This window comes from Anopheles gambiae, chromosome 2, assembly GCF_943734735.2.
Source record: "Anopheles gambiae chromosome 2, idAnoGambNW_F1_1, whole genome shotgun sequence".
NCBI lineage: Eukaryota > Metazoa > Arthropoda > Insecta > Diptera > Culicidae > Anopheles > Anopheles gambiae.
In genome coordinates, this window is record NC_064601.1 from 30,002,643 (window position 1) to 30,029,511 (window position 26,869).

The following is a 26,869-nucleotide window of genomic DNA, read 5'->3' on the forward strand; positions in this document are numbered from 1 at the left end:
TTTTGGTAGGAGCGTCAAAAGTTTATCTGTAATTTTCGGTAGGAGTTTCAATTGCTATCGGTAGTTTTCGGTATGTTTTCGAAGTGTTAAGTGGAGGTGAAGGGGGAGGCGAGTATCTTAACTGCACGAATAAATACATCCTTTTTTATTTAAAAAAAATGCATCACATTTGGTTCATAGCAGTCACACGAATGAGGCTTTTCTGAAGTGTCGATCTGAAAATTGTCGGTTTTTTATTTATATATTCAGCCGTATAATAAAATCGCTTTTTTCTGTAAAATCCCATATACAATTTTACCATCACGTTAAATTTTATCGCATGAAGTGCAGAAATGGGAATCACGTGTTGAACTTTTGGTTCTGGTCGCTAGTGATTTCCTTATTTCATAGGGAGTTTACTGCATTAGCTCAATTGGGAAATTGTTTGATGTCTTTTCGGTAAGTATTATGAGAAAATCTGTATTTTCGATAGGATAAATTAATAATCGGTAGTTTAAGGGTGGTTATCTGTGAATCAGTAGGTATAGTAAAAATCGGTAGGAATACAGAAAAATCGGTATTACTGGTCACTCTGTTGGCTACCATCACGGATGTTCCGATATGCTTCTTTTTCAGCATTGCTCAAGCACCAACTACACGGAGTGTGGCCGATGTTTCACGATTTCTTGTTTGAGTCGTCTTTTTACAAAGTTAATATTCATTAAAATGGATGAATAATAATTTTTTTTGGAACATTTCATGCAGACAATGAATAAATCGTTCACATAGATCTTTGATTGGCGAAGCTGCGTTACCCCAAACTCCATACGTGTACACGCTGCTTTTGAACGTTCTCAGCGGGCGCTTTGCGTAAAAAAAACAAACGTCAAAATGTTGTTGTGGCCCAGTTTGTAAGGTTATTAAACGAAACAAAACGGAGGAGTGGAGTTTGTAGAGTATTGTGCGTTTATTTTGTGTAAAAATAGCAACTACCCATTCCCAACCATGTCGGACGCTGAGATGAAGGACCCCAAAGACGAGATAATTGAAATCGTACGTATATGCTCGCGTTTTTCGCGTCTCATTGCACTGACCCGGTGTATTGTGTTTGCCTGTTCCTGCAGGACGCGCTGGATGAAAGTGCCGACACGGAAGATGATTCGTCCGAAGGTACCAACACGGAGGACGAAGATACGGAGGATGACGATAACGATGAGTCGATTGAATCGAAACACATAAAGGAGTACATCGAGATTCTTACCAAAATCGCTGGCGACAAGTACAACTACGACAACTACGCTGAGCTGCTGGAAGTTGCGCAGTACGTATTAAATTGTGTATATATCGGTGGCAGTAGCGGCTACTGCAAGGGGTGGAATGTATTTTTTCTTTTTTAAATTTTAGCCAAATGAATGACCTGGATAAGATTCGCCAAAGTGCTGAAATATTTGCTGCAATGTACCCATTGTCGCCCGAGATTTGGCTGCGGTGGTTGAAAATTGAATCTTCCCTCGCGACGACCGACGAAGAGGTGGAGAAGGTGGAAAAACTTTTCCAACGCGCGCTGAGCGATTACTACTCGGCCGAGGTAGCGCTGGAGTTTGCCGCGCTGGCAATGAAAACGGACAGCAAAACGATTGCGGAGCGAATTTGGAAAACACTAATCCCGACCTACGGTTTGCACACGATGAAGGGACGTTCCATCTTTGAAGCGTACCGAGAGGATACATTGACAAAAGATGGAGAGTAAGTTGCGCGAAGCAGGGGGATTTTTTTTTGCAAATCAACGTTATTTTTTAAACACTTTGTATTTTAGCTCTCCCGCCAGCTTCAATCGATTGGCACGAATCTATGAGCAGGAGTTGAAGATACCGCTCCGCAACATGGAGGACTCGTACATCGAGTATAAGCTACTGTGCGAGAAGTACAAAGATGTGCTGACCGATCTGGACGCGGAAAAATTTGAACGACGGTACAAACAGGCCAAGGAAGCGCTGCAGCGCATGCTTCCCCACGAAACAGCGCTCGCCGCGCTGGAAGCGCACTGCCACCAGGAGAGGGCGGATCTGTACCGAAAGTATATCGCCGATTGCCAAACGCTGCTCGACGACGACGAGGTGCAAATACTGTACGAGCGTATGGTCACCGAATGTTGCCTGGATGGGGCAGTCTGGCACGAGTATGTGCGCTATCTGCACCGTTGCCCGCCGGACGCGGAGGATAATACGGCCTCGCCGGTGTTTCGCCAAACCGAACTCGACCTGGTCAACAGAGCGCTGCGCAACTGTACGTGGAGCGCCGAGCTGTACGTGGAGAAGATGCGCATCGTTGAGCGGCAGGCGACGCCAACCTCCAAGATGACCATCCTGAAGATCATGGAGGATGTAGCGTCCGCTGGGCTGCAGACACCGGAAGCGTCGGTGAAGGTGTGGCTCGAGTACTTGACGTACTTACGGCGCGTGACTGACTTTGCCAGCGAAAAGGAGCGCGACATATTGCGCGCCAACTTTGACCTTGCCTGGAACCAGCTGGGCCGGACGTGGGGCGTGTTGGCCGATCCACAGTGCAAGATTTTGCAATACTGGGGCCGGCTTGAGTACGAAGCGCTGGGCGAACCGAACAAAGGGCGCGACCTCTGGTACAGTGTGATGGGTAAGTAATGACGATTCGAAAGCTTTTCCGGTTCAACTGTGTGCTGGCTGGTGTAATTCGGCTTATGAAACACAACATGAGAATTATTGTATCCTTTCGCTTACAGCCAGCTCCGATAATTCGTCCCGTGTCGGGCTGTGGATTGAGTTTATCGAAATGGAAGCAAAACGAGGCCCCGAAGCAGCGCGTAAACTGTACCGCAAATCCATTACCACCGCTGGGCTGGATGATCCCGAAACGCTGGCTGCCGCTTGGTTGCGATTCGAGCGGTGCAACGGTTCGCTGGAGCAGCTGATAAGCTGTCAGGAGCTGTGCAATGCTACGATCGAGAAGTACTACAAGACCATTTCCAAAAATGGTCCGTCAAATCGTGCAACGAAGGGCAAGCGTCCAGAAGCGATGGGAACAACCGCACACAAGGATTCGGACGCATCGGCCGCGAAAAGACAGGCCTCTTCCATGGACGGAGCCGGCGGTTCACCACCGGGGAAGAAAAAAGTGAAACGAACCAACGATAATCTGTCCGATACGGTGGGAGAACGGCAGGAAGAGTTTAAAACACCGGCCATTCCACCCCTCCATAGCAGCTCCAAAAATCATGACCACAGCAAACCGGAGCCATCCAAACCGCAAACCGTAATCGACATCGATAGCGAAAGCGACGCGAAAGCTGGCGGCGACCAAAGCCGACAGGTGTTCGTCAGCAATCTTAGCTTTGAGGTAACGGAAACAGATATCCGCGAGATTTTCCCCGACCTAGCGATCGAATCGATAGAACTGGTCGCCTCGAGTTCGGGCAAAAGCCGTGGCTTCGGCTATATGCAGCTGGCCAGTGCAGAAGAAGTCCCGAAAGCGCTCAGCTTCGACCGACGTCCACTGAACGGTCGGCCGGTATTCATTTCGAACGTAGCACGCGACAAGACAACTCGTCCACATCAGTTCAAGTACTCGTCGTCGTTCGAACCGAACAAACTGTTCATCAAAGGGCTACCGTTCAATTTGGGGCAAGAGGAACTGCGGCGGTTGTTTGAGCCGTTCGGGTCGATCAAGGACATACGCATCGTGTGCTTCCGGAGTGGCAAATCGAAGGGCCTAGCGTACCTGGAGTACGAAACGGAAACGTCCGCCAAAAATGCTGTCCTGAAGATGGATCAGCACGTGATTGATGGTTTCACGATCACTGTCGCCATCTCGTCACCGCCGCCCAAGAAGAATCCAACCGCAGCGGAACCAACCCTATCGGTGGGGGATAGTGGCGGCTCCAGCTCTAGTTTGGGCTCCGGGAAGAAGCTGCTGGGCAAATGGTAAGATTGAATAGTTCAATTGTGTAAAGGGTAGTGACGTTTGCACGATTTAAACGAGTTTTTTGCTTCGCTCTCTTTCCAGGGACGTAAAACAGAAACTATCGCCAATGATTCCAACCGCCGTCTTGAAGAGAAGCGCAGCGGCAGCCTCGGAGGAGAAGCCGAAATCGAATGACGATTTTCGTAAATTATTGCTTAAGTAACTAGCTCATGTGTAGGATAGTGCTGGCTAACACAATTCGTGTTTCCATAAATATTCTCTATAATTTGGCTGTATTGCCATCTTCGATGGAAAGTAACGCTTGTTTGCTTTCATATTCATTAGTAAGAAAATTCGTACATGTTTTCCTTATCTGTTTCAAGTACTTATACTCTCTTCCCAAGCACATTTTCTCATATTTAACGATCGATTCTTTCAAACAACAACTCTCATAGATACGAATCCACATGGACCAGTTACTTTTCCCGCTATTTTTGTATTGAAACATTTTAATTGCTTTTCCTTTAATGTAACACGTGCGCCGTCACGCCGCACACCAGACGTACCAAGTGTTTGGAAATAAATCTGCTTGTGAACAACAGCCCCTTGCCCATCCACGGGTCATGGATCAGAAGACTGCTGTGCCGTGTCACGGGGAACTTACTTAAGCTTAATTCCTCTCTTAACGTACGGTTTGATGCTACTCTCGCCCGAGTACCGTTTGCTCTCGGTGCGAACGGTTCGCACGGCGCCCTTTCGTCGAATGATTGCCTTGCGGTACTTCAGCTTATTCTTCACGCGAATGTTACGCTGATCCTTACGCTTGCGTACCGATAGACCCTTGTTCTTGGCCATCTGGTAGGTGATTTTGCGCTTCCCATCAACGTCAAACTCTTCCTCGTCCTCCATTTGTTCCTCTGCCTCCTCGACGTCCTCCTCCTCCTCCTCAACGTCGTCCAACTTCCTACGCTTCGCAGAATATTGTTCAGCATCGCTTCCTTCCTCCTCTCCGGCATCTACCAAGTCGTCTTCCGTTCCTGAATCCATTCGCTCCAACTCGTCAAGCACTCGCAAGCGGTGTGCCTTCTTGGATTTCAACGCTCCACCGTCCATCTCATCCTCGAATGTAATTTCTAGCCCTTCCGCGTGTGCTTCCAACAGTGCTTCCACCTGTGCCTTTGCCGTTTGCTCGTACTTCTGCTCCATCTCCTGTACTAACCGCTTCAGTTGTAGCAATCGCTTCACAAGCGGATGTTTGCGAATATCCACCCTTTGCGATTTCAGCAGTACGTAGAAGCTAATATTGCTACAGTAAAGCATGTGCAGCTCGTACCGCTTTACCAACAGCTGGCCGAGTGGGTGCGACAGCTTGTCATGCTTTTTCAGCAGCTCCAAAACGGGTTCCAGCACGTCGGCACACTCGCTCAGCTTGGCCACACCTTCCTTGACCAGTCCATCGAACTCTGGCGACTCTTTGCGAAACAGCTCCAACCGCTGGCTTTCGCTCAGATCCGACAAATCTCCCTTGATAACTATTACTTCTTCGCTGCTAAATGGAGCGCGTTTCTTTACCGACTTCTCCGCTAGTACGTCCACATCCTTTGCTGCTGCTGCTGCTGCCGCCTCCTTCGCATCATCATCGGACAGTAAATCGTCCAGCGCAAAATCCTCATCGGTCATGCCCTTGATGAGGCGCTTCTGCATTTCCATCGCTTCCTCCTCCTCCATCCGTGCCATCTCTTCCTCCTGGGCGGTAAGCGTATCGTAGTCCCGGTCTTTGTAACCGGTGCCATAGTACGCGCCGGCCTTCTTACCCCACGCATACCGATCGGGAAGATCGTCCTCCTCGCCTCTGTCGTCGATATCGCTGTCGTGTTCAAATTTACGAATTTCATCAAAATCCGGCTCCTCGTCTTCTTCGTCCTCGTACTCAGCGTTGTCGTAGTCATCCTCGGCGTCGTCGTCGAACCCAAGAACGGCTTGATGCTGCACGTCGTCGTCCTCATCGTACTCGTTGCGGCGGTTACGCTGTCGTACGTTGTTTAGCAACTCCTTCTCCCCTTCACTGTACTCATCTTCGGAAGCAGTTGGCTCGTAATCACTGCCCACATCGCCAAACTTTATTTTGTCGGGCATTTTCGCGTTTTAATCAATAGTAAACGTTTTATTATGGGAACCACAACGGGAGGCACAGCTACGCGGATCACGCACGTGTGCTTTGTTGTGGAATTTTGACAGCAATTGTTTGTTTTGATTTGCTGGGAAGCCAATGCCTCACCAAAAGAAGGGGCAAATGTTATTTTTTGTTGTTGTAAATTGTTACTTATTTAGAGGACAATTACACAAAAAATCAATACTGAAAGAGTAAATACTCGCATTTAACATAAGATTATTTGCGAATAAAAAAAAAAACGGATAAAATGAGTAGCGTACGAAACTGCTTCAAAATGCCCTAACCTCAAAACCGTCAACTGTCAGCGAAGCTCTCTGACAGCATGTTTGTTTTCATTCGGTTCGTCGAAACTCGTGCACGTGCGTTGCTCCGTTCAGTGCGTTTTTTACGGCAATAAAAACAGTTTCTCCTATCGTACGTACACTGTAATTAACGAAAATGAATAAATTTCGTTCAAAACTAAAGCGAAAGACCGGATCGAAGCGATGGCAGAAGGGAGGCGCTTCCTCCTCCAATCCGCAGGAAAGCAAACATCGCGCCAAGGCAAAGGGCCGGTTCTTTCAGTCCAACCTGAGCCTAGCTCCGGCGGCCGGCGAACAGTCGGACCGGAAAAGCAAGCTAACGCTCGAGGCGGTACTGAAGCATGAGGCGATCCAGTCGTACGGTAGTGGTGGCGCGGGCAAAACCAAGACGCCGACGGTGAACGATATTGCGGCCAGTATGAAATCGTTCAGCATGAAAGATGGCGACGATGAGATGATGTCCGATTCGCAGCCGGGAACGTTCAAGACCTTCCAAACGTTTGCCTCCAACTGGAGTGCCTGCTCGAACATGAGCTTCAAGAAGTAAGCAGTAAAGACGATGTTGTTGTTTTTTTTAGAAAATATATACTATAATGAGAACCTTTTCTTTCTCAGGTTGTTAACCAATTTCCGTGCTGATTCGCAGCTACAGAAAGATATGCTCGCGATACTGGCCGCTCTCACCGAGGTCATCAAGGAGCAGTCGGGGAGCCAAAGCAGCACGGAGTACTTTCTCGCACTGATGGAAACGATCGAGGCGGCAAAGGAGGAAAACGACATCAATGCGGCCGTCTCGCTGCTGGCGATGGGCATCAAGTCCGTGCCGGAGGGTGTGCTGCGGCGCAAGTTTTCCGACACAGCCCAAACGCTGCTGGCGCTGCTGGAACGCTACACCGAAACGGAAAACCACACGATGACGCGCAATCTGATCGGCTGTATTTCGGTGCTGCTGCGGGCGCAAGCGTACGATCAGTGGAAGATGTCATCGACGCTCAAGTTTTTCGACGCAATACTTGCGTTCACCACGCACACTAAGCCGAAACTGCGCAAAGCAGCCCAGCACGCCGTGGTAGCCGTGATACATGGCAGCTGCTTTATGCTACCACCGAAGCAGCAGGACACCGCCGACCAGGAGGAGCAGCCGAAAAAGGTAGCACCGGCGGTAAAGCACCATCCTGCGGGGGGGCGTGTGGCACGGTTCTGCATCGCCCAGTTTAAGCCGGAAAACCTCGGCAGCAACCAAACGGTCATACTGCACATGCTGGGACTGCTGCACAATGCGCTGCCCGTGTTCAACAAGGACGACATTAAGCTGGTGTCGGAAAATTTGCTCTCCATCATGACCGCCACCAACGTGCTGATACGAACGAACTGCTTCCAAACCTTCCATTCGCTGTTCACGTCCAAGACGGAAAACCTTACGCCGGTGCTGGCCGGCAAACTGCTCTCCGCCCTGTACGATTACCGTCCGGAGCGGTCCGATTCGCGACAGATCATCGCCTGGTTGACGGTGCTGAAGGAGGGCCACCTGTTCCTGGCCAAGTACGATCTGGTGCTGTGCAGCACGGCGCTGCCAAAGTTCGTGCAAGTGTGCACGCAAGACTTCTGGTCCTCGGAAAAGCTGGACGTGGTGTCGGCCGCGTCCAATGCGCTCAAGGACATACTGTACGAGTGTGTGCAACCGTGCTGTGCCGACGAGGTCGAGGTGGAAAAACATCGCGCCTCGCTGGAGAAGTCACTGAAGTACATCATCGACGTCCTCTGCACGGCACCGTTCGGGCATGCCTCGAAGCAAGTGCTCATCATTTTGGCCATAGCGTTCGATACTACCGGGCGCTACTTCGGAGAGACGCTTGCACCCGCGCTGACGACACTCGGCGCGCGGTATGATCCACAGTCCTCCAACCGCATCCAGATCGAGCATGCCGTCCTGCAAGCCGTCGGTTCGATGGACACGCAGCTGGTGCTGAAGTGCATACCGCTTGCCGGTTCGGACGGGAAGATCGATCTGGACCGCACGTGGATGCTGCCGCTGCTGCGTGAAGGCCTGCAGCACTCCAGCTTCGAGCTGTTCAACAGCGTCATACTGAAGCTGGCCTACCAGTGCTACATGCTGTGGCAAAAGTTCAAGGAAACGGACAACAAACATCAATCCCACATCTTCGAGCTGCTGTGCTGCCAGCTGTGGGGCCTGTTTCCCGGCTTCTGTCGCAAACCGAAGGACGTGTCCAACTTCCGCCTCATTGCGAAAACGCTCGGCATGGTGCTGAACGAAAACCCCGACCTGCGGGCACCAATACTGGACGGTTTGAAGGAGCTGATAAAGCACCTGGAAACACCGTCCGAGCGGGAGGAGATTGGCCGGTTTGCGAAAAACTTCCTGCCACGGTTGTTCAACATCTACACCACGAAACCGAACGGCAGCTACGAGAACGAGGTCCGCCAGGCCGCGTTCGAAACGATACAGGCATACATCTCGATCACGCCCAATCCCGTACTGGACGAGATGTTTAACGTGGCACTGCAGCAGCTGCAGGAGAAAGCGCCGGGCACGTTCATCTACGACACGCTGTTCGATATCGTAGAGCAGCTCGCCCTGTACCAGACGAAGGAGAAGCTGGAGGAGATTTATAAAAAGTACATCTCGGTGATCCTGAAGCAGGACCGGAAGCAGGACACGGTCGCAAAGAGGGATGCAAATCTGCGCCGGCAGATGAAGAAAGCGTTTAAACTGTTGCGCGAAATTTTGTCCTCGGAAAATGAGGGCTGCGTTGCGTTTGTGTCCGACAAGCTGGGCAATATCGAGAAGCTGCTGCTCGGCACGATGCACCAGACGTACGACGGCATTCAGGCACCGCGTTTGGCGTAAGTAGTAACGGTTAAGGAATTTCTGCTTTCCATTGAATCATTACTCAAACTCATAATTTGCTTTATCAGATGTTTGAAGATAATGCTAGACAAGCAGCCGACGGTACTGCTGAATGGAAAATTGGTGACACGAACACTATCGGAAGTGGTTGCCACGTATCATTTGGAGGCAGTCAAGAAGGAACAGATTGCGGTAGAATTGCTGGAACAGATTGGCGAAATGTTTGATGTAAGTAGAGACAGTACTGTGTGGTAGATATTTGCTTATCTTCATATCGACCGTTGCAGAACCAGGAGCAGATTAATGAGTTCATCGATCTCCTCATTGCCGGGTTCGTGGGTGACAGCCAACTGATCACCAACACGATCTGTGTGCTGCGTGCGGTGCTGGAAAAGTTTACCGGTTCGCTGTCGATCGATTCGCTCAAGTTCATGCTGGACCAGGTGCTCACCTTCCTCATCGGCAAAACACGCATGGAGGTTGACGCTGCGTTGCACTTTTTGCACTCGTACACCAAAATTCTTCCCGTTCCGCTCGTGACCAACTATCTGTCTCTGATCGTAAGTATTGCTTTGTCGTCGTCGTCAGCCCTCAGGCAATGTGTAAATTCTAAACTGCTTTTCTCAATTCCCAATTCTTTCGTCTACCCTTTTTTTTGCTACGAAAGGTCAAATCGCTCTCGATGATGGTGCCCGATACCAAGCGCCACTGTCGGTTGATATTGGGTTACATCTGGAAGAAGCTGTGCAAGCGGTTTGGTGCGCAGGAAGTCATACAGCTCGTACCGGGCAATGATGAGGAGACGCACAAGCGGTTGAAGAAAATAAGGAAAGATTTGTCGCGTGCAAAGCGCAACAAACAGGGCCGCGACGGCAAGGATGGCGAAGAGAAGGACGAGGAGGATGATGAGGATGACTTTACGAGCGAACTGCAGAAGAAGAGCTTAACGTAAGTAGCGGAAGGGGTAAGAACCGGGACCCCGGGACAAGATATTGCAATAATGGCCCTTATTCCCTCAACAGCATCGATGATATCCTCGCGGATTCAGACTCAGATTCGGGCGTAGAAGATGAAAGAAAGAATCGCTCAAAGAAGAAGGGATTGGATACGTACATCAAGGAATCGGAAGATAACATCGTGGATTTAGCAGATCTGGATGCGATTGGAAAAATTACAAGTATGTAAACGTGTGTGTGTGCATAAACGAAAGTATCTGATCGTAACCTTTTTTTTTAAATGGTTGCAGCCAACGAACCAATGGAAGAGAAAGATCACTCCCGTCCGGGTACCAGCAAGCAGCACAAGGATGCCAACCGTGGCTTTAAGACGGCTTCCGACGGTCGGCTCATCATCGAAGACATTGAAGATTATTCGGATTCGGACGAAGATCCGGACGAAGCGCTTGGGTACGCGGACAAGACCAAAAAGCGTATCTACGACGAGGACGACAGTGACGACAGCCAGGCCGAACAGGAGGAGTACCGACCGAACGAGGACGAAGAGGAGGAAGGTCCTTCGTCCCGGAAGCGCAAAGCAATCGATGCACTTAGCGCTCGTTCCGGTATGTCCGGCGCGTCTAGCCGGTACGTGGCCGGCGGTAAGGGTATTCATCGTCCAACGGCTGCCTCGGTAAAGTCGGGCTACAGTAGCAAGTCGAACCGTACTGCTAAATCGAACGTATCGACCGGTGCCGAATATCGGACGAAGAAAGCGTCCGGAGATATGCTGCGCAAGGGCAAACACGAACCGTACGCGTATGTTCCACTCAGCCGCAATTCTCTCAATCGAAGGTAAGTAGTTTTTTGTTGTTGTTTAATTCAAACATTCAACATTTTCATTAACTATCGCAAACTGGTGCCCCTTTTTTACAAACAGGAAACGGTCGAAAAATGCAGGACAGTTTAAGAGCATTGTGAAAGGTGCTCGAAAGGGTGCAGCTGCCGGGTCGAAGAAACGCCTGCTCAAGGCTGGCACGAAGCGAAAATAACTCAAAGCAGCGATGCAGCTGCGAGGCGCACGCAGTCTTCGGAGGAGATTTGTGATGCGACAAAAGCAAATGTAAACATTCATAACATTGTGACTTCCCTCTTTCGTCAGAAGTTGTTTATAAATTGAATATAGAAGGCTAACCTATTTGTCTATATCAAAGTCAGATGATATTATCGTACCTAGTTGGGTATTTGTGGTGGTACGGTTCGATCCTACGTTACACTAATTCCCGCTCAATGCGCGTCGTTATCCATTCGCCCGTGTGTGGATCGGTGCCGCTCAAAGTTTGCTCGATAAATTCCATGTGATTGTTATGATCGATCAGGATCACGGTGTGCGTTCGGCTGCCATAGCTACCGTTGGGCATGCGCACATTAACACTCGAAAGAAATTCCGCATGCTGTCCAGCGCGCCGTGTCAATTCTGGGTCCGGAAAGTGTCTGGAAGAAGTGATTGGAAGTAAGATTAATCGAAAGTTATAACAACAATTGTACGCCCGTGGGCACTTACCGGACATCGCTCTTTAACAGTCCCATCAGCTCATGCACTAACGCATCCTTGTCCGCAAACGGCACGTTGCATCTCGCGACGATCTCGTCGAACTGTTCCTTTCCGCGGCAAACCTTCTGCAGCGGTTTCTCCAGCGTGCTGTTGCCAAATCCAAGCGCCTGCCCGGTCTTGCACGTGTCAATACTGTGCGGTGCATTGCTCGTGTGCAACACGGCGCCGCCGGACTGGTTCCGACCCTCCGAACGGTCTTCCGAACGATCCGAGCCGTTCGCGTCCAGCTGGATCGACACGAAATTGAACGCTCCAAAGTTGTCCTGCGCCAGCAGCTGCTCGCTGTACGCGCGGCTGGTCAGCTCGCCCTTCAGAAAGTTAGCCACGATCGGTCCCCGGCCATTGGTAACGTTGGCTTTATTTTCGCCGGTAACGTTTAGCAGCGCACCGAGCTTAATCTGCCCCGCGGGATGGTTACCGATCGCAAGCCAGGTACCACCCTCGCGGCCCGGCTCCATATCACGGCCTCCTATGATGCGGGCGTTTTCCTCCCACGGTGCGGCCAGCTTGGCCGGTCGGGCATAGAACTCGTCCCGATTCGATGCCAGCACCAGCCGGTACCGCCCTGCGACGGAACCGTCGTCCACGTACACGAACAGTATACACATCACGAACGATTAAAACGTATTTTACCACTCTTTCTTCGAATCACTCGCTACATACAACTGCACACTCGATACACCGACTGTAACTGTGCCGTACTGGCTGTTCACTTTCGATTCGGCACTCTTGCTGGCACACTTGGCGATCCTCTACCCTGCCTACTTTGTTTGCAATTAAAAGCGAAACCTGCTCTCCCCGCTCGAATGTTTTTGTGTGTTCGCGTTTGGTTGCGTTTCTTTTGTTTTTGTTCTGCCTTGTTGTCGAACCTTCGTATGTTCGTATGGCCACTGCTGCTTTGTGACTGCTGCTGGATGCACACTGATGCACACGCACCAACAAACGGTCGCTCTGGTCGCTTCGGCGCAATGATAATCCAATCAGCACTGATAGCGTTCGACGACTGATGACCTTCCTTGCGTGGCCTTCTTCCGCCGACGATATCGTCTCGATACCGTGATCGTGTTTTCTCTTTACGCGGCGGTGGTGTGTCAAAGGTCGCCTCCGGTGGTCCGGATCCGTCCACCGCTTGCCGACTTCGGTTACACCTTATCAAGGTTGCTGTGGAAGAAAAAGATGGAGGGGGAGAGAAACAAAAAACGACGAGATAAGTAACCGGAATGACGTGTCGTATCACAATGGTTTGTGGAGTGATTTTGTTTGATTGGTGAGGGAGTGTGTGAACGATATAGTTGGTGTGTACGTGTTTGGCAGTGAATGCATCAATGACGTACTTTTGGGATGGGCCAATTGGCCTGCCTCCTGCGGGGTAGCCGCTACTACGCTCGATAGCGACATCGATTGAATGAGGTGAGAAAAAAAGTACTGATAAGCGTTACCTTCCTAAGTAATCGAGAACAGCGACCAAAAACCCCCTCTGTTCGAACAGGATGATGGGCAGATGATTTTCGGCTTGCGCTCCTCTGCGCTGGTCCGACTTGGCTGCTGCTAGCTGCTGTTTCGACTGTCGCTGTGCACACTGGCTGGTAAGTGCGCTCGTAGTTTGTGGAGCAAAATTTCGCTGCTACCCTCCGAGGGGCTGCTGGCTGTGTGTGTGTGTGTGTGCGGTAAAGCGCGATAGTAAGGTAAATTTACAACCGCCGGATCCGCTCACGCGCGCTGTTCACCTGCGAAGACCGATGCCGACGCTAAGCGGTAGTAGCCTACTTCGGTGAGCTTGGTAAACACGTTCGAAAGCTAGAGTCGCGGCCGCCGCCGGGTACAGTGTTGAACGAAAGTTGTGCGACGGTTGATGCGCGAGCAGCTCAACAATAATATTTTCGCTACAATCTTTCGTTTCATGTGCAAGCGTGGTGGACGTTCGGAAGTACTTCAATGTTTTCAGATATGATATTACTATTTTTTTATATATTTACTACTTCTAATTATACACTGCTTTATGGCTCAATTTTCAATGAGAGTATAATTATTCAAAACATTCAAGATGTTTTTCAACAGCTGTCGTCAGCTGGCCTGTTGGAAACACTTCGTGCGATTGTTGAATAATGCCGTTTACATTAGAAACTGACCCGAAAAACAGTGTAAGCTCTATTATAATTGTACGATATTTTCATTTTAATATAAACTCGAGTCACGTTCTGTTCCTACGTTTATACTGATTTTTCAATTGACTCTTAAAAGGTCCTGTTTAATAAAAAGGCGAAGGTATGGATCAGCTGGTAAATTTGGTAAGATTGAATAAAAATGTGTGATACATTAAACCATTGAAATTAATGTATGCTTGCATGGCTGCCAAAATACTCCTTGAATAGACACGTGCCCGTTTCTGCAAGGTTGAAATTAGTTCGAATCCCATTCGAAAGCGGCTTTTGGAACGCTAAAACTATCCGATATGTGATCAACTATTTCTCTTTATTTGACACAACTTGTTGTCGGGCAAGGCCTGTCTGACTATGATATCGATTAGTCACAATTAGCAGAATAATTAGTACTACGAATGAGAGACATTGGTCCACACGGAGCTTGAACCCATGACGGGCATGCAGTTAAGCCGTGCGAGTTGACGAGTGTACCACGGTTCCGCACCGGAAACGGTTACGTGTCGGCAGAATATAAATTACTATCAGAAATTCCTGAATTATTTTTAAGAGTATTCATAAGATTTTTTTAAAAGACGAATAATTGTTGTGGCAATAAGTAAGAAAGTCCCAGATTTTTTGAATGGTCGGTGCCGTTAAATGGCAATTTGGGAAGCTCTATTTTTACATTATTTCGTTAACATTCAAGTTTCTTGAACTCTAACGATTTTGGCACCCAAATGTGCAGCCGAATCTCTTAACCCCCATTGCATAGATGAGGATAACATTCAACCACGAAAAAAATGTATCTCAATACCACTACCGCTCCAATCCTAGCGGTGACCATGAATCACACTGGGCACAATCGGGCTAGATTGCCTATGATTGCAATTCCTGCCTCGGCCACCCGAAACCCTCCCCCAAGGGGCGGGTTTTGGTTGGCGCACGGGTTGAACGAACGATAAATGGCCGCATTGCCGGAACTACCGAGACCGCCAGATCGTTCGTTCACCCCGTGCTTCGTTTAGCCTGCCGCCTGTGCGGCGATGCGCTTGCGGGTGGATACAGCGGGAGCTGTATCGGGTTTCTCCTCCTCCCATCGGACACCCGCCTTCGGCACAGATCCACCTTGGCCAGGTTTCATGACCCTTTGAGCCGGCGCGATTAAGCGGTGACACGAAACGATAGATAGGCTGACCGGTCGTACCGTGTCCCATCCCAACCCCGTTAACGATGCAGTCCAGTTGCCTTTCCTTCACGGACGTGCGGCACATCTTATCACGGCCTGTTTTTAGCGCTGTGCCGAAATTAATAGCCGAAAGGTTATTGACAGATAGGCGGCAATGGCGGTTATCTACCATGCGAACTGGCACGAGGAACCTACGCCAAAATTCAATGAATGCAGCGTGAGCAACGTGATTAGGCTAACAAAAAACATGATCCACTTTAAGATCAATGGCCGATATGGGGCTGCCCGAGTTTCCTACAACTCGGCGTCAATGTCGTCGTCTGATTGAGAACGATTGTGAAACCAACGCCTGAGCCTGTGGTCAGCGGATTAAGCCGTTTAAGCCAGCTGTACAGTAGACAGCAATCGACAGAATACCAATCCACCCCGGCGGAGCAGACCTTTAGATCTTACCTTGCTCTACGCAACCTTGGATTAGGATAGCGTTGTCCACCAATCGATCATGCTTGGTGGTGTCTTGCAGGCCACCGCACTAATCCTAACAGCATCCGGTCCGACGAAACCAGCTATGGAATGCATGGCTTTATTTAATGAAACGCGCGGCCCCGCCGAGCACAACCGCGCCAACCGCTGTAAACAAACAGGCCGCCTCGCGCCATAGCCCACTTGATACGCCACCACCACGTGCTTCATCGTGGCCACTCGAGTCTCGCGCACTTCTCCAGCTGCATTGGCGATCATCACCACCACCTGCTGGGGAGCGGTGAGGATCGAAGATGACAGATCGGTTTCTCCTTCTCCCCACCCACCCAGCCACCGATCTGGCACCGACCTTGAACAAGTTTAATGGCACAGAAAGCGCTGACCGCCGTGTCGCGCTACCACCGGCCGCTCCCGCTTAGTCCGACGCTACCTCAAACTGCCGGTACAGAAATCGTTCCAACCGATTGGGCGCACCGGGCACACCATTCTGCCACAAGTGTTTGTGTGTGTGTGTGTGTGTATGTTGACTGCAGCTCCAACAGCAGAAGCAGCACATCTTGAACCGTGTCGTTGGTATGGCGTGTAAATGTCACCAACCAAACGCCTCGCCGCTGCCGGTTGAGGGGAAACATTAGAAATGCAAATCGGTATCGGATAAAGGTGGCACCTTCGCACCCCGAAAGCGATGAGATTACGCGACTGGCGGCACGCGGACACCGCCGCCAACGCCGACGCCGCCGCCGCCATGGCTTTGATTGTTGGCTGGCGTGAGAAACCGCACCAGCGTGATTCGCGTACCCGCGTGTATGTTGGATGCACCAGGAAGACGACGCTGGGAGAGCATCGAGTGTGTCTGTGTTCGCTGAAGAGTAGGCGTTGGATGTTGGTGTGTTTTTTTGGTTGTTGTTGTTTTTCTCGACGTTGTCGTTGTTATTGCTGTATCGATTTTGCATAATTGAATGATGCCAACGGGGGGAGGCTGCCGATGTGTACAGGTGTGGTGTGTGTTAATGTGTGTGATTGGGCATGCAAATGGGGTGTTTGAGTGTTGCCAAGCATACGCATCGCTTGCCTTGTTTTCGATTTAGTGGGTCAGTTCTCCAATATTCTTTTTACGACCGTTTTATTCTTTCAAATGTTGGTGTGTGAATCGTTGATTTCTTGTATGATTCTGGCAAATGAAGTAGATTTTTTTTTATTTCATAACAAGCGCTGGATTTTAAATGTGTTGCAGTAGTCAACAGAGTTGGAAACGATCGCCAACTGGGGATTTAAATTGTTAACGATAACTCCAGTCCATTCATCCGTGTGAGTTCATCCGCCAAACTCACTGGTAGTAGAATTCGTGTTCAGTGATTCAAAAGCATTCCTTCGATTCTCGTTTAAGCAATGTTCTACCCTTAACAAAAAACAATGCTTGGGATATGGAAATACGTCAAGAATGCGATAAGAATTGAGACACGAGACTATAAAAGGGAATGAAATTTACTTTCCACAATCACTATGGAATACCGCTGTAAACAAATTGCAAAAAGCTCCCATCGCGTTTGAATCAGCCACCGAGCTTCAGCTCAAAGGAGAATTAAGGTTTTGTCGTGAGCTAAAATAGTATGTTCGAGCGAGACACAGTTTATTTAAGTTAAACATTGTAATGCGTAAAACAATATTACAACATTCCACTCCTTTGAGGACTGCATCTGTGCAGCTCAACTGCATCTATTGCTTGGGCAGGTTTGTAAAATTATGATTCAAAAAAAGATTCATTTGTATAAATGGGGTTGACACCATAAACAGCATTTTGCAAGTAACAACAACAATTGCGTGTTGCTTTAACCATTTTCATACAACTGTATTCTCTTTGCGAGCTGAATCTACCCACCAATCGGAAAAGTCGATGGAGCCGCATGGTAGGTCACATGTGCCGCGGGAGCAATGAACCACTAACAATAAAATCATACCGCCCTCAGCGACATGAAGTGCTCTCAGCCAAACCAAATCTAAACCAGATGATTCAGATCTTCTTCTTTTTTGTATGTGTGTGTGTTACAAATCGTTTCGCTCCTTCTAAACAAAGGCCCATCCCAGCACCACACACAACCTCGGGACAGCATCTCAAACGACGGCGTGGCGATCGCTTTGTCGCGCTCTGTTCGCCGGGCCGAGGCCCAGTTTGGTGCACTCGATTGCGCCATCATCTAAACACAGTGCCGACGACGGTGGCGGTCACTCTTAATCAGTCACCGGGCTGTGGGGCTGGGCAATTTTGGGGCCCCGGGTTGAAACAACGGTGCTTGCCGATCGGAGTCGATGTCGGGATTTGTGGTTGATTATTTATTATGTTTTCTCAAACATCTTCTCATCCAGCGATGGGTGGGACGGAGGGGGTGGTTTAGTGGGTCACTGCACTTCAGCCTTCCAGCGGCTGGTGGTCGGGGTGAATGACCGACCGCGAATGGCAACGGGCAGCAGCATATCGGTGCCGCTTCCATCTAGTGTCCATCTAGGGAGGGGGGGGGGGGAGAGGGAGGAAGGGATGGTAAGATCGTGCTCTTTTGCATAAGGCAATTTTCTAGCGCTCTCTTCTGGTCAATCTATAGCGCTTCGGCACGGCTTTTGTCCAATCAACCCTTTTGCGCTGCTCGGCGGGTCATACACGTTTTTCGGTTGATTTCGGTCCCCGGTCTGTCGAAACGGGTTTCCTTGCTTCCCATCTTGTTTGGGCGCACTTTCTGTCAACTGGCGTCCTTTTTACACCAGCACCAACAAGAGGAGAATTACAACAAAAAAACACTCACACACACACACACACACACACACACACATTACAAAGGCTTATTTTCCCCTTTTGGATCTGTTATTTTGGGTTGGTTTTGCAGTATGACATCTGCCCAAAATTTGGCAACCACCTGGGCAGTGCCTGGTATGGGGTCAACGATCTTGCAATGCACACTCGAACTGAAAGGGTTTTGTGAAGCATTTTCAACCCATTGAGAGAGTGTGTGTGTGTGTGTGTGCAATGCGGATAAAATGGCGCAAAAAATCAAAGAGCCGCCCTCTCTCTCTCTCTCTTATTCGCTTTCTGACACATTCACCGCATCTCTCTCGTGCTGCACGGTACTGTAAACGGTGTGTTGAATTAAACATGGAATCCTTGCCAAGAAGCTGGCCCTTCGCTCGTAGAGTTCAACATCCAGGTCCAAGGTCAGCCGGATTTTTGGCAAGGGTTCAGCGTGTATCACCGCCATCATCATCATCATCATCGTTACGATTCACGTGCATGTACCGGTGTAGTGCAACAAAAAAAAGAGAAGAAGAAGAACGGCAACCACATTGCAAGGGAAGGAACGCTACCGAAGGTAACACAAGCAGGCGCTGCCAAACAGCGGTCCCCGTTAGCAACGCAACATTCGAATTCTCAACAATCATCCTCGCAACGATCCTCGACCGCGTGCGTTGGATCCCTTTTTCGCGATTATTTCGGGGCTGGCGGCAAACAGTACCTATCGGCGCTAGGGGTTGGCTTATTAAGCTTATTTTTATTTCTTTTTTTATATTGTTATTATTCCAACGCGCATGCCCCTGCGCGAAGAGGATCCGGCCTTCGATTACACAACATCGCTAACACACACACACGGGCACACACGGGCACACACGAAAGCTGGTCAAACCAGATCTCCTATGCAAAAGCTGGGCGCTCTAGCCGGGACGGGTAATAAATTCTGGATGCATAAATGGTAAAATTACCCGGTTCGCTCCCCTGCCTGCCGGCCTCGGGATTGCTGCCATTGCATAATATCGTGCGGGCCCTGGCTGCCGGTGTAACGATTTCTATCGTCCGGCTCCTCTCCTTCTCTCTCTCTCTCTCTCTCTCTCTCTCTGTGTCTCTCTCGTCGCACACCTCTTCCATAGTCACCGCTTCCTTTGACAGGCTATTGTGTTTTGCGTCACAGCCGCGGTGATTTGCTGCTGGGAACGGTTTTAGTGACTTGTCACGGGTGTTAATTGCGCGGCACACGAACGAACGAGCGAACGAGCACGGTCCCGGCTCGCGGTATATGTATTATGAACGTTCGCCGCAGCGTGCTGGTATTAGTCACCGGCCTTAGCGTGCAACTAGGCCAGGAATAACTGTTTCGTTGCATTGCGATTAACTTTTTTTATATATAGTGTTGCCCATTACAGAAATACCTTTACTGAATGAGTGCTACTAAAATCGGGTTGGAATTTTTATTATATATGATAAAAGTGTATCTAAAAATACACGCTTTATTTTTTTAAATAACAGTCGACTACACTTACTTCCAGCATACACAGCACCGGCACAGCCCCAACTGGACGCTCCCGTGTATTGCATTACACAGCTGCGCCAAGGCGCATTTTGCCGCGCGCGCGTATATGCACTTAGTGACAAAACGTGTTGCGCCGGAAAATGACGCCAGCTGCATCCGTTGCGGGGCGGTCGCTCGTGTCCCATTTACTCGACTCGGCACCATTGCCCTGTACTTCCTCCTCCCCTTCCATCCCACTCGCGCGGAGAGGCATTCTAATGCCAAAGTAATGGCAATGACCTAGCGACTTGCGCGCACTATAGCTGACTTGCTGCAACTAGCGGGTTCCGGCTAGTCCGATTACTCTGCCCTCGATGAAACCGGTGACACTCTTCCGCAACCACATACACACACACACAAACGGGCACAAAAGGGCAATGGACTGGGATGAGTCAAAGAAAAAAGGGAGAAAAAACAGATAAAAAAACGCTCTCAACCACACACTCAGCAGTTGTGGCTCCTTCCCCAGGGCACCCCCCCCCCTCCCTCCTCACCGCACGCTAGTATGTGTGTCAAGTGCAGTAACCGGTAAAGTACACCCAACCAACCCCCCACCCCCCACCCGCCCAACTATTGACGAATACGGTGTACGGGCAATCAGGGCTACGCAATCGTTGCACTTGAAACTGCGTTTCTTTGGTGTTTTTTTCTTCTTGTTCTTCTTTTTTCAATTCTTTCTCGCTCGGTCTTTCTTTGTAGAAGTGCAGTGTTGTTTTCTTCTTCTTCTTCCTTTCTTTGCTTCTCTATGCTGATAAAGCGAATACGCGTGTTGGTGTGCCGGGGGGACTGAGGCGGCGTGCACACATGTTTGTACACGTGCGTGTCCCGTTGCTTAATTGGTCACACTAAATCCACACTGATGGAGAGAAGGGAGAAGGAATGGTGGGGCAGAGAAGGAAGAAGAAGGAACATATCGGTAAGATTGAAGAATTTCAAGGTTAGTAGGTGTACTTTTTTTCAATGTTGTTTTATTAATATGACAGTTACTCTTTTCTTTTACTTTGTTTGTGGCAATCTTGTTTTACTGTACACACCAACCTTTCCTATGATTTGTATAAGTCGATGTATTTTTTAATGAATATATACAGTAACTGGAGATATTCTGTGCGTATTGGTTTTTCAAACCATCCAAGGGATTGTTTTTCTTCTATTTGGCCGTAAACGTCCTACGCGGACATGTCGCCGGCCTATATACACAGGCTTTCAGGACTTTTATTCAGTACATACCTCTCAGCCGGATAGTAGTAAATCCTTGCTCGGTCCATTATGGGACTTGAACCCACGACGAGCGATGTTGTTAAGTCGTGCGAGTTAATGACTGCACCACGGGACCACCCGTAACCAGGGGATTAAAAGTATTGTATAAACCAGCGGTCGGCAAAGTTCGGGCCCGCCGCCACATTCAATTCTTCCCGCGAAAGGATTCGACTGATTTTGAACGATGGGAAGAAACTATTCGTATACACATTACTCAAGATCTTTTAGAATAAATTTTGTTCCGTTGTATCTTTCAACTTTAGTTATCGTAATGTGCAATGAAGGACCAATCTGTATGGTTCAACTAGAGATCAATATTCCAATATGTAATAAAAACATTGTTTCAACACGACTTTAAGTATTTAAGAATGGTGGAAGTGGCATACGAAATTTTGTATAGAGAAGATAAACTAAAGAGAGATATTCGACATACGTAAAGGCCGTACATACAAGGCAACGTTTTAGTAATAGTGAAAAAAATCGATGCATTTTTCTCGCGATAATATTTTTTTCTTCCATTAGTTCTTCTAAGTTTCACACAAATCAGTTGGTTTCATTTTTATCTGTTTCCGGACTATTTTCGGTCGTATTTGAAAACAAAAACTAATATTAAAAATCTACTCTTGTTTTTACGAGTGTTTTAGTGAGTTTTTAAGTGCTTTTACAATGTACAATGTTTGTTTGTTGTTGTTGTTTGTTTAGTACAATGATAGTCAAAGTGCATTTTTATAAGGAATCAGTTATCAATCTGCCTGAAATGGCAAAACTTGTTTGATAGTTTGATAGAAATGGCGAAAAGCATTTTGATGGTTACTAAATGTACGTTTGACTCGATAATTTTTCAGCAGATCCTTAACTTATGAATCCTTACATTACGAAATTACAATGAAATGAAATTACGATTTAATAATAGGAGCTACTAATTTTGAACATTGATTGGCTGATATAATTACAACAAATAACTCCATCACCAATCGCAGTGTCCGATAGCATCAATGAATTATTTTGATTTTATTATTTTAAAATGTAATAATTTAAGCGCAAATCCTACTCCTGACCTGCGGTTCTGGATCATTTAGTAAATTTTACCTCAAAAGTTTTCCGACTGCCAATATAAACTACACACGAATTTTGTAACATTCGTCGTAAAAAATGCATAAACATAATTGATTAAATTCATACTTTAGTAATATAACTGTTACTTTTTTTTAAACGATACTCTAAAAATGCATCAATAGGAATTTCCTGATTTATTTCTACGCGGAAGCGTTCCAATTTTTGAATGAATATTCGTACCGTACCTACTGTCTAAGCAACAATAAAGGCGGCAGCTCGACCCGGCGCATCTAATTGCGCATCGGCAGCAGGTGGAATAAAGTGTGCATTTTTACGATCGCTTCCGATCGAGCGCGCAATTCGTCGCTGCATATTGATGGCAGCATTACCAGCGATTACCACTTGGCATAGGGTTGTGACAAATAAAAGCGCCACACCACTTGGGTACCGTGCCTGGTAACGCATCATCGCCGTGCGCGGCATTGATAATGCTCGGTTGCGTAAGTGTCGATTTGGTGATTCCCAATCGTGGACCAAGTTGCACCAAGCAAACAGGACAGGCTTGCTCTTCTTCCCGAAAGCTCCTTTCATTGCGCTACCGGTGCCGAGATGGAGCATAAAAGCAAGAAATCTAAACCAAACGATCCTAGCAAACCGGCAACACTTTGTAGTGGATAAATGAATCACATTCCGGCCATGTGGGGTCAACGTACTGCTCGCTAGCGCTGTGACGAAAGTGCAAATCAGGAAGTGTTGTTGGCACGGCGTGGGAAGCGCCAGCTACTGCCGTTTGGAGACGCAGGCAGGCCGTTTGGGCCAGTAACGGTTGGTGGTTGGTGGACACTGCGGGTCAGCGTGTGCATCAAAGAGCCGGGCGGAGGAGTGGCATCATCATTTCATCATTCTAGTTCTAAACACCAACCGCCAATTGCCCATTCCCCTTCCAGCGGTTACATTCTACTTTGCCCTGTTTGTGAATGTAGAATGTAGCCTCCTTCACTCCTTTCCCCGCCCAAGGGGTGATAGTAAACACAAACACAAACACACACACCGAGACGCTGGGAAAGGCGCACCTGGGACGCGCGGGCTTGTTAGTGTGCCGCTTGCCGTCCCGTGGTGGTTCGGCCCCATCACGGAACTTGTGACCGCACTGCACTGCACCGCGTGAATGCACTCCCGCCCGACACGTGACACGCTAACCTTGAGAGCCGAGCAAACGAGCGGCAAAAACCGTTCCGCTGTCGTGGATGTCATACGTAATGGTCTAATGTGCTCGGCGGCCTAAGTACGGTCGGCGTACGTCGGCGTACGTACACCATTCCCGGACGCGTACGCGCGAGGCTTAGATGGCGTGGCTTAGATTCTCCTTCACCCCCTTCCCCCTTCAGCGCGCTACAAAGAAATGCAGCAAGATGGGAGAGAGTGAGAGAGAGAGCGGGAGAATGCAACGAGATAGTGAAGAAAAGTCCAGTTTAGACAGCCGCCAGCGTTTGCATTTCCTTGTTAGATAGGGTTGAGGCCCCCTCATTCTGCATTCGCCACTAATTGGCGCAACATCGGCGATCGCGGCCGGGCAGCTGCAGCTGCTGCAGTACGAAGAAGCAAGGGAGTGGAGTAGGAAGGGGAATCGGAGGTGATAGTTCCTTTTTCTTTTTTCGTTTTGTCTCTGTTTTGCCAAGCTCCCGGCGGCGCCGGCGGCGATTGTGATTGTGGTTTTTGTCAGTGTTCTTGAAAAGTGCATCGGCCTTTTGCTTAGACCGGCTGATCCGGCGAGGAAGCTGTGTGTACGTACAGAGTGTCGAATGGCGACAAACACACACACGCACACAATATTGTGTACTGCACCGTACTGCGGGGTTGCTTGGATGTTTTGGAGCTTTGGCGTGACCGACCTGTACGGCATTGAACCCCGCGTGTGCCAGAGTAGGGAAGGGAATGCGCGCTCATTTGTTTACTACCCTGTTTTGCGATGATTGATTGGGCAGAAGGAACTGAGCAGCATTTAAGCAACTTGTTGCGTGTGGGTTGAGGATTGGGGGTAAGCGCGGTGAAGCTCAGATTATTTATCTTTTGGTACACAAGCACTCGTTTACGGTTGATTTGCAAAAGCTCCTCATTGTGGTTTGAAATGGATTAAGCCAGCGGTCGGCAAACTTTTTGAGGTAAAGGGCAAAAAAAAAAAGGAGGAAGGAACAGGAGAATGCATTTTATTTTTTTTTTTATTTTTTCACTTACATTTTTACATTAGACAAGTTAAGAAACAAAATAATTGATTTATTTATTAATAATTAAGCAATGCAATACGGTTGTAATGTAAATTTTCTGTGATTATATCATCCAAGCAAAGGCTAAAATTCCTATTATTAAATAACTGTTATTAAACTTAATTGTAAAGATTCCTCAGTTAAGTATCGGTAACATAGCTACCGTTCACATGCTGCAAACAATGTTGGCGATATTCTAGGGATAGAAACAAAAAGGCTCAACGGATTAAAAATTATCGAGAACAAAAGAGCATTCAGAATCTAATAGAAAGCTTTACCAACAAGTAATGGCATGTCAGATAAATTGATAACTGATTACTTTTTTTTAAAACAAAACAAAAAACTTCTTGACAGTAATTTACTCTTGAAAAGCGACAGTGTGTAATGGTCGTACTCGTAAAACCAAAAATTATTTTATTATTTAATCTTTGATATTTTTTTATATTCGTTCCATTTTTCAAATTGAGATAAGCATTGTCATGTAGAAGCAATTTTAGTGTTGTATGCGTGAAATTTAACATCGAGTTTGACTATATTACTATATTAGTCCGTCAATCCCTGTTTACGATAACCAAATTTGGAAGAGTTCGACGGTATGATATGCTATGCTGAAAGATGTTTAGTAATTTGTATTCAAATAGGTGTGCGAGTAGTGTACAAAAAGGTCGAAATTTCAAAATCAGGCATCGAAATCTTTTCGCGAACCAGATTTTATGTTGTCGAATTCGGTCCGCGGGCTGAACTTTGTCGACCGCTGGAATAAATAGTTAGAGTGATGCAGAATCCAGATCAGCCGTAACCAAAACTGTTGCCCGTTTGAAAGGACTTACGACAAACTGTAAATTGGAAGACATACAATCATTTCAAGGATGTTCTAAGAGCCCAGGACCCTACAGAGCAATTTGACAAACCGCCTCTTGATGTGCGGGTTCTCGATCCAGCAAGAGTCGCTATGTCAAATCCCATACATCTTCAAAATCCGTATATAATCATGTTGTACATTTTTGACATATTTTACAAAACAAACGGTTGATTCAGATGAAAAAAATCATGTCTTAATTATTATTTAATTTAATTTACCATTGAAAAGGGAACGCATTGTCAAAAATTACGTTTTATAACTTGGGAAAAGTGACATGCGGGTTTTCCAATGGCTAGCTGTCAGAAGGACTATTCTACCACCTGGTATCTTATAACATCAAGATTTAATAATAATATAATTATAGAATCAACAACAAGATTTTATAAAAGATCCTGACGATTGAAATATAAAATAATAAAATATTCCGTCGTTGATTGGCACCCAATTAATGCTCTCGTCGTGACTTACTTAACATTGATTAGCTGTTTCTTGGAATACTTTCATCAAACAGTGGATGGAAATCGAATAAAAATGAAGCATAAAAAATAATCAAAATACCAAAACGTACGTCAACAAAGACGAGATCGTGCCCCTTTTTTCGGCAAACGAACCCTTTCTGCGAATGATCATAAAAAAACAACAACAACAACAACAGACCAATCGCATAGAATATGTTTCGTATCTTCCCGCTCATCCAATCGTTCGTCGATCAAACATTCTTGCCCGGTTGCCTTTCACCTTCATCATCTAGGGGTGAAGCTCCTCCCTTCTACCCCTTAAAACAAAAGCGAGAGTGTTGCACCATCCAAAACAAACCGTTTACCGAGCGGGCTGGAGCCGAGCCATGGCCAATTTCGTACCCTGCCGCAGCAACAACCCCGAACGGTTTCGATCCGGCAGTTCCGGGAAAGAAGAGTCGCTCTAAAACCATAATAACATGCGACCACCAGCAGCAGCAGCAGCAGCAGCATCTTCTCCTGCATCTACCGCACATCTTCACAGCGCTAACGGATGTTGATGGCATTCGCGCTGTTTCGCAGTTTCGCAGAATTCTTTCGGAGGCCTCGAGAAATTAATGATCGCGATCTTCGGAGGCCTCGAAACGGCTGCCCTTTCTTCGGACGTTCTCGCCTGCGAAAACTTTCGCTTTCGCCATTCTTCGCTGCACACGGGGGGAGTGTGGGGTGGTGACGGACGAGCCAAATTGGAATTGTTTTGCGAAAAACAAAAAAAAAGGGAACTGACGGGCCCAAAAAACGACGCTGATGCTAACGGACACGAAAGCAAAAGTTTATTCTGCCCCGAAACCCATCAAGCGAGCGAGCGTGATCGTTCCCAATGGAGGAGGGGGGGGGGACAAGGGGCCGATGGCCAATGGCAGCCAATGGTAATAAAATTCTAAACCTTGAAACTGACACTCCGGGCCACCCTAGGGCGAAGTAGATAGGGATGCTCTACACACAAAACCATGCCTTCCCCAAAT

General features: G+C 48.0%; 4 protein-coding genes across 6 annotated transcripts; 2 read left to right on the top strand and 2 right to left on the bottom strand.

Annotated features, from left to right (window-relative positions):
• The first annotated feature begins 857 nt into the window (after positions 1-857).
• On the top strand, positions 858-4,549 carry LOC4577309 (squamous cell carcinoma antigen recognized by T-cells 3). Its single transcript, XM_001237406.4, has 6 exons — positions 858-1,032; positions 1,104-1,300; positions 1,384-1,725; positions 1,796-2,631; positions 2,738-3,935; positions 4,018-4,549. The coding sequence occupies exons 1-6, from the start codon at positions 985-987 to the stop codon at positions 4,136-4,138; spliced, it is 2,742 nt and encodes a 913-aa protein (XP_001237407.3). The 5' UTR covers positions 858-984; the 3' UTR covers positions 4,139-4,549.
• Positions 4,392-6,374, bottom strand: LOC1273003 (something about silencing protein 10). The gene has a single exon (XM_311937.5). It carries the CDS (start codon positions 6,049-6,051, stop codon positions 4,576-4,578), a length of 1,476 nt encoding a protein of 491 aa, XP_311937.4. The 5' UTR covers positions 6,052-6,374; the 3' UTR covers positions 4,392-4,575.
• Positions 6,375-6,386: 12 nt separating this feature from the next.
• LOC1273002 (RRP12-like protein) lies at positions 6,387-11,407 on the top strand. Its single transcript, XM_311936.5, has 8 exons — positions 6,387-6,933; positions 7,006-9,255; positions 9,328-9,487; positions 9,547-9,819; positions 9,927-10,207; positions 10,282-10,436; positions 10,506-11,049; positions 11,135-11,407. The coding sequence occupies exons 1-8, from the start codon at positions 6,527-6,529 to the stop codon at positions 11,244-11,246; spliced, it is 4,182 nt and encodes a 1,393-aa protein (XP_311936.4). The 5' UTR covers positions 6,387-6,526; the 3' UTR covers positions 11,247-11,407.
• LOC1273001 (transport and Golgi organization protein 2) lies at positions 11,329-20,272 on the bottom strand. Of its 3 annotated transcripts, none has more exons than XM_061645038.1 (3): positions 19,919-20,272; positions 11,759-12,970; positions 11,329-11,688 (listed from the first exon to the last, which is right to left on the bottom strand). In XM_061645038.1, the coding sequence occupies exons 2-3, from the start codon at positions 12,415-12,417 to the stop codon at positions 11,466-11,468; spliced, it is 882 nt and encodes a 293-aa protein (XP_061501022.1). In that variant the 5' UTR covers positions 12,418-12,970; positions 19,919-20,272; the 3' UTR covers positions 11,329-11,465. The 3 variants fall into 3 exon arrangements, with proteins under 3 accessions (XP_061501022.1, XP_311935.4, XP_061501021.1); XM_311935.6 differs by lacking the exon at positions 19,919-20,272 and adding an exon at positions 13,249-14,048; XM_061645037.1 differs by lacking the exon at positions 19,919-20,272 and adding an exon at positions 13,144-13,744.
• Positions 20,273-26,869: the final 6,597 nt, after the last annotated feature.

Excerpts from the sequence above, each read along its gene's own strand:
- LOC1273001 (XM_061645038.1), bottom strand. The coding sequence starts at position 12,417 with ATGTGTATACTGTTCGTGTACGTGGACGACGGTTCCGTCGCAGGGCGG. Across the intron at positions 11,689-11,758 it reads CTGTTAAAGAGCGATGTCCG|ACACTTTCCGGACCCAGAAT; the intron begins GTAAGTGCCCAC and ends CACTTCTTCCAG.
- LOC4577309 (XM_001237406.4), top strand. The coding sequence starts at position 985 with ATGTCGGACGCTGAGATGAAGGACCCCAAAGACGAGATAATTGAAATC. Across the intron at positions 1,301-1,383 it reads GAGCTGCTGGAAGTTGCGCA|CCAAATGAATGACCTGGATA; the intron begins GTACGTATTAAA and ends TTTAAATTTTAG. Across the intron at positions 1,726-1,795 it reads ACATTGACAAAAGATGGAGA|CTCTCCCGCCAGCTTCAATC; the intron begins GTAAGTTGCGCG and ends TTTGTATTTTAG.
- LOC1273003 (XM_311937.5), bottom strand. The coding sequence starts at position 6,051 with ATGCCCGACAAAATAAAGTTTGGCGATGTGGGCAGTGATTACGAGCCA.
- LOC1273002 (XM_311936.5), top strand. The coding sequence starts at position 6,527 with ATGAATAAATTTCGTTCAAAACTAAAGCGAAAGACCGGATCGAAGCGA. Across the intron at positions 9,488-9,546 it reads AGATTGGCGAAATGTTTGAT|AACCAGGAGCAGATTAATGA; the intron begins GTAAGTAGAGAC and ends CGACCGTTGCAG. Across the intron at positions 10,208-10,281 it reads CTGCAGAAGAAGAGCTTAAC|CATCGATGATATCCTCGCGG; the intron begins GTAAGTAGCGGA and ends TTCCCTCAACAG.